Source organism: Colius striatus, chromosome 10 (genome assembly GCF_028858725.1).
Source record: "Colius striatus isolate bColStr4 chromosome 10, bColStr4.1.hap1, whole genome shotgun sequence".
NCBI classification, from domain to species: domain Eukaryota; kingdom Metazoa; phylum Chordata; class Aves; order Coliiformes; family Coliidae; genus Colius; species Colius striatus.
In genome coordinates, this window is record NC_084768.1 from 7,048,801 (window position 1) to 7,061,118 (window position 12,318).

Here is a 12,318-nt window from a genome sequence, read left to right on the forward strand (position 1 = left end):
CTTCCACAGTGCCTTCTCTATCATTCTTTGAACATTTGTTTTCTCCTCAGTTGGGCTGTTTCTTTCTGAGGACACATTAAAAGGAAAGGAAGTGTCTAACAGGACTACCAGTTCTGCAATTTTAACAACTGCGCTGCTTCTCACGGGTATCAAGACAGTTAACACACATGCTGACTGTCAGTACCAACTTTGTGCATGGCTTATTTTTTTTAGTAATAGAACAAACACCACTAGAAAAGAAGTCTTAAGGATTAATTACATTAGATGGCAATAATCACAGAATGTTAAGGGTTGGAAGGGACCTGAAAAGGTCATCCAGTCCAACCCCCCGGCCAGAGCAGGACCCCCTAGAGTAGGTCACACAGGAACTTGTCCAGGTAGGTTTTCAATGTCTCCAGAGAAGAAGACTCGGCAACCCATGTGGGCAGCCTGTTCCAGTGCTCCCTCACCTGAACAGTGAAGAAATTCTTCCTTGTCTTGTATCTTGTTCTGTTCAAGAAGTTAGGGCTATTTTACTAGATCTCAGCTTCCAGGGGAGTGTGAAAGCAGAATGATCAGCTCAGCTTAGCTCTTACTGCTTTGGTGAATCATCTATTTTGAGACAGGACCAATAGCTTATTTCCTAGATAGCTCTGCAATGTAAAACTGTAAGACGACTGAACTTAGATTTTTATTGCACTGACCATTCTTTCACTAGAACTAACTGTAAGACATGGATACTTTTTCACCTTATTTGAACTAAGACTCTAATCTAGAGCCAGCAAGTAACTACGAGATAACCAAGGGCTGTAGCTGGGAAGTGACTGAACAGGAAATGCTGCAATCTTGTTAAATCATGAAAAATTTATTTTCATTACATATATGTGAAGGTAAAAGATTTCAGTCAATAGTGTTTTGAACAAGCATTTCCAACATGAACCTGTTAGTGTAGCTGGGCTGAAACTTAGTGTGAAGTTAGCGTTTTGCCTTTATTTAGCAGTTCATTTCTAGTGTTTATATACAGAATTTGTTTTCCTGTTAGAATACCAGAGACAGTAATATTGCAACATTTACATTCCTCATACAAAATGGTGTAATGTACATTTTCACCTCAGTGTAGATATATAAATATGTACAAAATAAACATTATTGTAATTAATATATTCAGACCAGGTATTATTTAGCAACATCAAAAGCAGATGCACACAGATGTAAGTGAAAACGGTGAAAAACACCTTTATGACATTAGTGACCATTATTTGCATATATGAAGTAGTACAAATAAAGGCTCCTCTTTCAAGCCTTCTGTGGGCATCCAATAACTTTAGTAAAACCAAAAGTAATTGAGAAGAATAAGATAATTATATATATATATATATATATGAGTATCATGATCAGATGGTTTACTAGGGTCCATCTTGATCACAAATGGATAACAACATAAACAAGACACATTTGTTCAGAGCATAAAATATTGCACAAGAGCAATTTCTTTTAAGGAAAATAATTCATGTTTGTGAACAACAAAAATGGTTCTTATGCTTTAAAGAAATTATACATTTGCAGTTTCTAAACCAAGGAACATTCAGTAATACTGTCAGAACTGTCACCCATCAACTTCTTCCCAGCCTGCTTTATGGCAACGGTATGTCATTAGCAAGATTTGGCAAAGAGAGAAGGCAGAGAGACAGTACATGTGTGTGTTTATCACAGGCCAAAACAGATCTAATAGTAACTGCAACCAATTGCTGGATAGATTCAGTTATCTGACAGTTTCACCCTTAAAGGAATATGAAAGTCTTCAATGCTAGTCACAATGATAATCACACAGTAGTGGAGTAAGATTCCCTTCTTCTTTGCTTGGACACCATCTTGTCTGAGTTCCCAGTATGAAGAGCACTTTCCTCAGTATCACTGTCACTGCTATCTACAACTGTGTGATCCAAGTCCATCTGACCAGTCCTACTGTGTAGATGAAAGTTCACCCCACTCTCCTGTATGGAGTTAGTTATAAAATCTTCATCAGAAGAATGAAATGATTCGTCATCTCCTGTGAAATGGTTGACAATGTGAATCCCATCAAAAGTGGGTTGGTCTGAGAAGTTTCTCTGGCCTTTTAGACATTTGATCTGTTAGAAAAAGCAGAAATTTAACTGTTAATCAGAGCTGAAAGAAACCAGCAGGAAAAAAACCCATAACCTTCACACCATATTTCCAAGAAACGTCTCATTGAACTGTTACTGGATTAAATGAAATGTTAGATCTAGAAGTAGCACATTTGATATTCACTTTGAAACTCAGCTGGAATCACAACAAAGTGACTTCTCACTTCTGACTGCCCAAGCAGAGACACTGAAATAACATCTTAAATCGTACTTGGAACTTTCCAAGATTCTCCTTCCACCCCTGGGGTATTTCAGTTTTAAGGCTTAATAATCAAGGTACCTAGAATCACTAATGACAGATTCCTTCAGGCTATTTACTGCATCTTTAATATCCCCACAAGCATGGTTTATAAGTAGTTTTCTAGAGTGGCTTATTTGTTTTGACAGCACTTCTGGCTTTTACATCTTACTTTTAGAGCTCTGTTCTATCCCCTTACCACCTAACTTCTCCCTTGAGAAAAGCCTTCCCCCAATTCCAAAGTGCAAGGTCCCAAGTGACTATTGCCAGTTTCACACAGCCACATAAAAAAAAGCCAGAGAACACATTCAGTTCTGTTTACATTGCAAGACTGTCTTTTCATTATATAGTTAAGACCCAATGAGACTTCGGGTCAAGAAATAAGACAAAAACTTCTCTTTCTACGGCATAAATAGGTTGTAGTTTCACAGACTCAGAATTTTAGGACACAAATGATTGTCAGATCACAGATAGGTATGGTAATATTTTAATTCAAAATGCAATATGGAGTGATAACCTCTTAAGACCACACATTGAAGCTATTCAAATGTAAAGCCTAAAGCTCACTGTTAATTTAGTGAAAATAACAGCAACTCAAGGAAGACATTCCTGATGCTGTTTTTTTAGAATTTCACTTTTGGTACCTTTTTGTAGCAAAAAGCATTATAGAAACTTCCTAATATCACTCTGGAGGCTTAATAAAGGAAGATACACAAAGTGCTATTTTGAAAGCAACTTTTCAGAGTAGCAGAGACCTGGAAAACAGAAAGAAGAAAAGGCCTGCAGAGCTTCTCTACACAAATTCACAAGTCTGAAGCAATATTCACTTTGATGAATAAAAAGTGCATGTAGGTCCTTGCTCTTTGACACCAACAGAAAATGGTATCTGTCCATTTGGGGAAAATGGAATCTCTGTACTTACCATGGCCTCGTGCAAAAGATGAAAAAGAGGTTGAAACAAGATCACAGGAGTTATAATCATGCTAAAAGCCATAAAAATGGATGTTAGCAGTACGTAAAAGCTCCAGTTTTAATGTATATCAAAAGATTCCTGGTTAGGAATATGGGTACATGCTGTAGATCTAAACCTTGGTTTTCACTACATGTACTAATGTTAGTTTTTTGCCTTTTCCTCACACACCTATATGCTACAGTAACTTTCTGAGGAACTTGCATGTGTAATGGCCAGCAAAACAAAAAGTCCACAGCGGCACTACAGAATTCATTATGTAAGCAAAATCAGCTTATGCCAAATATTAGATGCTGGGCAGTAACATGTACCTTGAATAATAAAAAAAAATGTACTACCTTATATACCCAGATACAGAGATTCTTGTGTCATTTAGAAATCTTAGCCCCAAAAATATCCTGCGATATGATCATATTGGCTGCTGAAGTTTCCAAAACAGCTATCAAATTTAGTCACTAAGAAAATAAAGCACAGAAAAACAAAACCCAACAATTCCACTCCACCCTCACCACAGAAAAAAAGCTCTGCTGTACAAGTGACTACAAATTTCATATTAGTCTAAGAAATTATATGCTTTAGATCTGCACAGTTAAGCTATTGGTTCACCTGAAATTATAAAGCTGATACTCAGTGTTGGTTTTTTCAACATTCAGAAAGCCAAGCCAATGACCTCAACTGTTTTCCTGAAGACTGCAACACATTATACCTTTAGATGAATGTACTTAGATAACCTGACAAAATCCTGGTTTCACTGTTTTAGGCAGCAGCCTTTCCAAATGCCAGCTCTGAGTCTGTGGAAAATGTTATTAGTGAAAAATTCAGGCACAGACAGAGCCTTACATTTTGTTCTAAGTGTGGGGGAACTGTGTTGTTATATTTTGTTACTCTACTGAAAGGATGTACAACTTGTGACCTTCCAGAAACACTTCTTTAGACCTACAGCTTTACACTTGACTGCCCTTTTCCTCAAATACTCCTCACATCCAAGGGGAGCCAGACTACTAGGTTTGCTCTACAGGAACATACTGTAGACAATGTGACAAGTCTATCAATGGTCATATAGTTCTGTAGCTTTTCTGTCTGCTTGAAAAGTGACCATCTTGGCCAGAAGCGCAGACAAACGCTCTAGCACAGAACTTGCTGGCATTACAGGGATCAACAGGCTGGGCAGCAACACTGCTGAAGAGGACGTGGGGGTCCTGACACACAGGAAGCTAAATGTGAATCAGCAGTGCTCATGAGCAGTGATGAAGGCTAACAGCATACTGGGCTGTACTGACAAGGGCAGAGCCAGTACATCACGGGAACCGATTCTTATCTGTCTGACTGCATCTGTCCTGTTCTGCACTTGCTACCTCACTCCTTCCTCAGTACAAGATGCTCATGAGTAGATTCAGTGGAGAGGCACCAAGACGGTTAAGGGGCGGGAGCTTATGCCTTAAGATAATGGAGACCGGGTTCTTTACCGAAATGTGTCGTGGGAGATGGGAAAATTGATGGCAACACCAAACACAAAGCTGTGTTTGATTGAGTATGAAGGGAAAACAATTGCTACAAGGCTAGTTAAGAATTAAAACAGTTTGTTCAATGACTGTGGGCTCTCCATCCTCAGTGGGTTCCAACACCCAACTAAGACCTGAGCAACTTGCTTTGCACTCAGTATTGATCCTGAGTTTTGAGGCCTCCCAGGACCCTTTCCTACCTGCAAGATAGGTTAAAATTCATTGAGATGTGTGGAAAGCATGGGCAGTGAGATGCATATTACTGTTATGGCAGCCATTTTCAGTTTGAAAAATTGAAATACTTTGTACCTGCCAAAATGATTGCACTTCTTAAAAATGTAGATGCTGTAACCTGAATCCCAATGCTTTTCACCTGACGTGTCACTACATCAATTTATCACAAAAACCTAATCTTCAGCTGGATGTTACTTTTATTTTACAATTAGAAATCTCTCATTTTCATCTTGAAAATACCTAAAACAAGTTGTTTTTCAACTGGAGGTAGAATCTGATGTGCCCAGGCACTGGAAGGATTCCCCTGTGACCTGTGGTGAAGACCATGGTGAGGCAGCTGTCTCCCTGCAGTCCATGGAGGCCACAGGGGAGCAGAGATCCACTCACAGCCCGTGGAAGACCCCACACCAGAGCGGGTGGATGCCTCAAGGAGGCTGTGACTCTGTGGGAAGCTCACCTTGGAGCAAGTTCCTGGTAGCACCTGGGAACCCATGGATAGAAGAGCCCATGCTGGACCAGGTTTGCTGGCAGGACTTGTGATCCTATGGATGATCCATATTGGGGCAGTGTGTGAAGGACTGCACCCTGTGAGAAGGACCCACGCTGGAGCAGTTTGTGAGGGACTGTCTCCTGTGGGAGGGACCCACAGTGTAGCAGTGGGAAGTGTGAGGAGGCCTCCTCCTGAGAAGCAGCAGCAGCAAAGTCCATTTGTAATGAACTGACTGCAACTCCTCTCCCCCATCCCCTGTGCCACTCAGGGGTAAAGGAGGAGAGTCCTGGGAATGGGGAGGGGTGAAGGGAGGTGTTTTAAGATTAAGTTTTATTTCTCATCTCCCTGTTCTAATGGCTCATTAATAAATCAAACCGTTTCTCTCCAAGTTGAGTCTGTTTGGTCTGATGCTAATTGCTGAGTGATCTCCCTGTCCTGACTCATGAACCTTTCAGTTAATTTCTCTCTCCCCTGAACAGTTTAGGAGGGGAAATGATAGGATGACTTGGTGGGCACCTGGCACCCAGCCAGGATTAAACCACCACAATGCAGTCATGATTCATAAAATCTAAATTGTAACACCTCTCTCAGCCTCTAAAACAGAGACTCCCAAGCCTTTTTTATGTTTAATACATTTCCTATTGATGCCCAACATGGTCTTGTCTGTTTTGGCTGCTGCTACACGGTAGCCAATGATGTCAGAGGACTGTCAGCAACAACTCAAAAATATCTTTCCCGATTTGAAACTACCAATTCTGTGTTTGCCATCACATAGGTATGGCTCAGATTTTGCAACTGATTAATTACTTTATTCACACTGAAGCTCATCTGTCACCTTTTTAAGAGAGATTTCTAGAGATTCTTGCCATCAGTGTTTCATTTAAACATGGAAAAAGGGCCTGAAGTAGGAAGTAAAGCATTATGCCAAGATCTTGTCATTTGAGCAGGCAAGCATATCAAGGTAATGGGAAATCTGACTAAGGACTGGGACAGAGAGGTATGTGGACCTGACCTGACCCAACTCAACCCCCTGGCTCCCCCACACCCTATTTCTACTCTATCCTTATCATTATATCTGAAGAAAAAAAGCCATCCCTTTTTCTTGCAGTCATCTTGAGCAAATCATGGACTTACACCCCATGGTCTGTCACTTCTGTTCTCTTTTGTACAAGCAGCCAATATTGGTTAAAGCCTTTCAGTTTGGAGTCTGTCCCTCCTTCCTATGAAGAGAACTAGACTTCTGTCACCCCGACAAGTAATAGTCAAATGAACTCTGGCTGTTTCTTACTGCTTCAGTTCTGCAAGATTCTCAGTTCTGATCACATCTGTAAGAAAAAGGCCAGGTCTGGTAAACCTACATAGTCTGGTTTTAATTCTCAAATCATATGGTCTAGCTGACTGAACTTTCAACCCAGCACATTCACATGGTCTCTAGAACATTTCAAAGACTTAATAACATTATGGGACCACGTGTCCTTTCAAAGTCCAAATGAATCAAGAACAATATCAATAAAAATATTTGCATTTATATACCTTCTTGTGCCTAAAAAATGCAGCATTTTAAAGATAAACTGTATGTCCTACTGGTCAACATGTGACAACAGTGTAATTGTACAAATTCTTAACAGTTAACAGTGTACTTCCACAGGTTCAGAAGAGTTGAAAAGAAGGCTAACAAACAGATCCTTGAACTTCAGAATAAACTTTCTTACCTGATGCTGACTGCCTCATCAAGTCAGGCATGAAGGAGAGACAGTAAAGAGAAATTGAGAAGTTTTAGTACAGTTAAAAAGTTCTTCCATGCTAATCACAGAATAGTTTGAAGGGTGCTAGCCAGTTGCAAGTAAGTTCTATATCTCAACACCTTTGTTTTTTAGATAGAGAACAAAGGTAACATTTTCAAGCGGGACTTTGCGAAAGAGAAAGTTCTATGTAAGCTCTGGGAGATATTTTTATGTTGTAACCTGTAAGGTTTTTTTTAATGCTAGAAATTCAGTGGTGGAAAGAAATCAAACTAAAATGTTACCTTCTGCTCAATTTAAAAGGCTTCAATAAAGTAATTTACTCAATTCTGAAGTAGTAAAGAAGAGTTTTAACAAAGCTTGACAATAAATATTCCATCTACTCAGAGTAGGATAAGCGATACACAAGTGAGATCAAAATATGATAGAAATATAAGTACAACCCTGGTGAATGAAATTGGGTTTGGCAGAAGGCAACATATTAAATTTTTATTTAAAGAAAAAAAAGACACTGAGTTCTCAGGGCTTTTACTTACAGCAAGAGGAATCTAAAAATCAGTTCCCTCTTTATTTGCTTCTACTTTAGTAATAGTAGGAAGCCTTAGTAAGATTTCCTGCTTAAAAACCAAACGTGGTTCAGAAGAAAACGATGATGTTGCTGAAAGTACGATCTAATCACGTTCAGCTAAAGAGAAACAAGTCACAAGCATTTTCAAATATCTGTCCTATAATTCAGTAAAACTCTAATTACAAGCCAATTAAAAGTATCATTTATGATCTATTAAATTGTAACCATGTTTAACATAAATGAAAGTAATTCAATCCGTTGGGTTCCCTGATCATATTTTGCAGTTGACTGCTCATTAGTGCTGACCTCTCCTATTGTGATGAGGTCACTCCAGTTGAATCATACATTGGTACACTATCACTTCTTTATAGAAGCTCCCAGTAATAAGTTTGGGAAAAATACTTATCTCTGAAAATGAAGTAGTCACAGCATCTCAGGCTGAATTAATGGAAATTGCCAATTTGGGAGAAAGATATCAGCCCAAACAAATATTACGTGCAGTAGGCGCTACAATACAGAAGCATTTCTGCACATGCACACACAAACCATGAACAATGTTAACGTTGCAGGCCTTTTCATGCTACTTTCTCACATCCATGAACACAAGCAACTCTGATATCTTAACCTCCCTGAAGCACATTTTTAAATATATGGCCACTTCCACAGCAAGCCAGATTCATACTGAAACCATTGCAACATGAACACTGCACAAATGGAGATGTCATGAGATAAATGAATAGTTGCAGGAACTAACATTAGCAATCCATTATCTAAAATAATTCTTAGCAAGTTCAGTGGTTGTACAGCTACAATGCAAATAAAGATTCTAAAGTTCCCCAGCAGAGTCAGCCTCCTTACATGAAAGGCATGCATTGTGACAGAACTTCATCACAGCATTTTAAAGAAAGCCATTGCTTGTTGATCTTTCAAAGTCTGAGATGTAAAAACCTTAAGTTCAATATATCCTGCAAAAGAGAAAAAGCTTCCTGCAAAATTCAGCCAACTTTGAAGACATTCCTCATTTTCCTCAAGCAGGAGTTATGTTTTACCCAGATGTGTCGATCATATGCAAAAGACAGAGGATTGCCTTTTGACATCTTCTGACAACCTGTATAGCTCTCAAGATTACGTGTAAAAAACACGTTGCATATAATACATTCCTTGTTTGGAAACATGCATACATTCTCTAACAATTTTGAAAGTAAATTTGAAAAATATATGTTAAATTAGAAATATGTTGTCACTGTAACTGTATTAGGACAAAGCTCAGACTTGTGGCTTTTATTTCAGTATTGGTGACTTTCATGTTTCACTTCAGTTAAGGGTTTGGGTTTTTTTCTAAAGCCCTAGCTATAAATGCAGCTATAACTAGGATTATTGACCTGGAAATAACATTCATGAGCACTGCTAGACAAGGGATATTCTTGGAAATCACTGGTGAGTCAAGAAGCCCAGACCAAACAGACGACAAATACGGGAACTCTCATTTACTCTGCTTGCTCCCTTTACCTGATCACTGTTGTCCCTCCTGAGTGAGAGGTCCATGGATTCACTGTGTGAAAGATACCAGCTGAGAGAGACTGTGTGGGCTTCTTTTGCCTGAAATCCATATGAAAAGCTGCAGAGATGGCAAATCCCACATCTCTCACTGAAACCATTTTGGATTCTCCATTGCCTTATCTACCTCTAGAGATTTAAAAACTGAATTAGAATACATTTTGTAGAGCTCAAAAGATATACAAAAAAAGGGAGGGGGGAGTAAAAGGGGAGGTGGGTGGAAATCAGAGTGAACTATCTTTTCCTTTCACTAGGAGGCTGACATGGAAGAGATCTGAAATGGAGATACGGATACGCTGAGTAGAGAAAGCCAGGAAACAGGTCACATCATTTATTGCTTTCACACAGTTGTCTTTTTCTTTTTAATTTAAAATATTAACACTAAAAATCTTCCAGAACAACTTTGAGTCTTCTCAGATTTCCTACAGACGTTCTGCTTCAGCTTAAGATCCAATTAATTTTAAAACAGACACAATAGACAATACAACTCTCAAACAGGAGGTGTTACCATGCTGTTCTCTTTACCACTCCTTTCCAAAGATTTAATTTCACATCAAATAAAAAATCAAAAAAACCCTCAGCAAATTAGATAGATTTTGTTGAAATCAAGTTGTTCAACATATTCTAATGGGTTGAAAGTCATGGACATAAGGAGGAAAAGCAATACGTTTGAAAATGTATCAAAAACTAAGGAATTTCAGGGGGAATTTTGCTACAAAACTAACATGAACAAAAGTACTTTTTTCTAAACTCCAAATATTAAAGTTAACTTGAAGTGTTCAGGGTGAGGGTTGGACCAATTTGGAGTTTAACAGACTGGAATCACCATTACATAGCTTTGTGATTCATCTTTGCTTTTGCTTTCCCCCAACTCCCAAAAGCGATGTTTTAAAGACAGTACTCAAGTCTCTAATCAGAGTCTAATTTAACAAATTAGACTAGTCAAACAAAATCAAGCAAACTGAAACTGCTGTTAAAAAAAATTCAGTGCATGACACACTATGACTGCAGCAAGCAGGAAATGTCTTGATCAATGCCAATTTTGAGGTAGTCTAGCAGTGACCTTTGAAATCAAGTTGTTATCAAGTTCCCGTAGGATCCCTGTAGGAAGAGCCAAGCTGCACTCCAGCATACTCAAGACTGTCTGGGATCCCCCTTTGCACATTTGGCCATTTATCTGGGACTGAGTTTAGCAGGACTAAGGAAACAACAAACTCTGGTAAGAATTAATGATTTCCAAAATAGTGCAAGTTTAGTTGTTTCTATAAAAAAGTTATTTCTACGGAATCTAAACTATAAATGTTTCCTGAAGAAAATTCACTCCGCTTCGTATGGATGAGTTTGGAACTGTATTTGCTTCCTGCTAGCATGACCTCATCTGCCCCATAAACAATTGTATAATGCTCATACCAAGATAAAAATCAGTCAAAAATTGTTAGAGCACTTGGTGGAGTATCTGACTCCTTATTTTGAAGTGTAATAAAATGAATCTTGGAGAAAAAAAAATCACTCAATTTGTTAGGGGCTTTAGGACAAGCAGAAAGATAAAACTAATTTTATATTGCTTACTTTTATATTATTAATTTTATATTTACTGGCAGAAGAGTTCAAAGAAGGCTGATCTGCAGCATAATGTAATAGTAAGAATCTGTCCTTATCCAGTTGTGTCTGAAGTCTCATACATGCTTGAACTTATTGACTGACACCACCTCAAAACAGTACAACTGTTTCTAGAGTTCGTAAGTTGAATTCTACCTAATACAGTTGCAGTAGGATCTGTCCACTTGTTATGGGAACTGCAGCCAAACACCTTGAAACTGGCAACAGGAAAAGCTGAAGTCAGAGCAAGTATTAAACCCCAGGGTTGATCAGCCTGTTGTGGGCCCAAAGCAGAACAGCAATGAATGAGAATATCATACACTCAAATAGACCTAGGCTGCTTTTTCTGATTGTACCAATATGGCTGCTGTTCTTAAAAGATAAAAACCTTACTGGACTGAGGGTTGGTCTTTTTTGGTTACCTGTAGTGACATTAAAAGCAACAGTCATAAGGTTCTACAACATTAGATCAGTCTTTCCCACACATCAGGAACTCTTTGGAATCCAAGCACATGTACGGAATTAACTACTAAGTTCTCCTGTTTAAGGAAATAAATACCTCTGGTTTTGAAACTCTTACTTTTAAGAGGATTACCCAGACTAACACACTGGTATACATCCTGAAATACTTATCTCAAATTAACTTACCTGACCATATCACTAGACAGAGTTAAAACCATTGCAGTGTGTCATAAGTAAAAGCAGAAGAGCAGCAAGAAATTTCCAAGACTGAGTCATTTCAGGCTTCTGGGTTTTTGTAGTAGCACTTGAACATTTGGACTCTGTTTTAAATTGCCAGCTTCTGTCAGTCATACTCAGTCTCACAGTAATGCAAAATTCTTTACAAAATTCCTATGGATGATGTCAGGAAGTTTAAATAAAAGATATTAAATAGTCTCAGAGCATCAAAAGAAAGCTCATTTCCAGTTGTCCTGCTATTTGTTTCATTTTGCTCTGAATGTGCTCTTATATTTCCCAACTTAAGATTGTACAAAAAGTGTTTTTTCAACATTATCAGTCACAAAGCACTCGAGCCAAAAGGAAATACAATGTCAAATATATGCTGTGTATCAGCCTTACCATCAAGTCTGCTGTATTGTAAACGTGACAAAGACTAAAACTAGCAACAAGTGCTCAGACCAGAAGGTTTCCAGTGAATCAGAACAGGAAACCAATAAAGCGATCAATGTAAGGTCATGACTTTTTGATCACTGCTCTGTATGGTTAAAGAATCTGGTTTTGATCTGGTGCTATGTAATCACATTAAACTTCGA

General features: G+C 38.5%; 1 protein-coding gene across 6 annotated transcripts in view; it reads right to left on the minus strand.

The window, feature by feature from the left end:
• Positions 1-1,199: 1,199 nt before the first annotated feature.
• The window catches only part of EVI5 (ecotropic viral integration site 5), a 76,394-nt gene continuing 65,275 nt past the window's right edge, over positions 1,200-12,318 (minus strand). For all 6 annotated transcript variants that reach the window (XM_062004163.1, XM_062004160.1, XM_062004161.1 and 3 more), the window contains one exon: positions 1,200-2,108. In XM_062004163.1, coding sequence (XP_061860147.1) covers positions 1,803-2,108 — 306 coding nt within the window. In that variant the 3' untranslated portion in view covers positions 1,200-1,802. The remainder of the gene's footprint in view (positions 2,109-12,318) is intronic.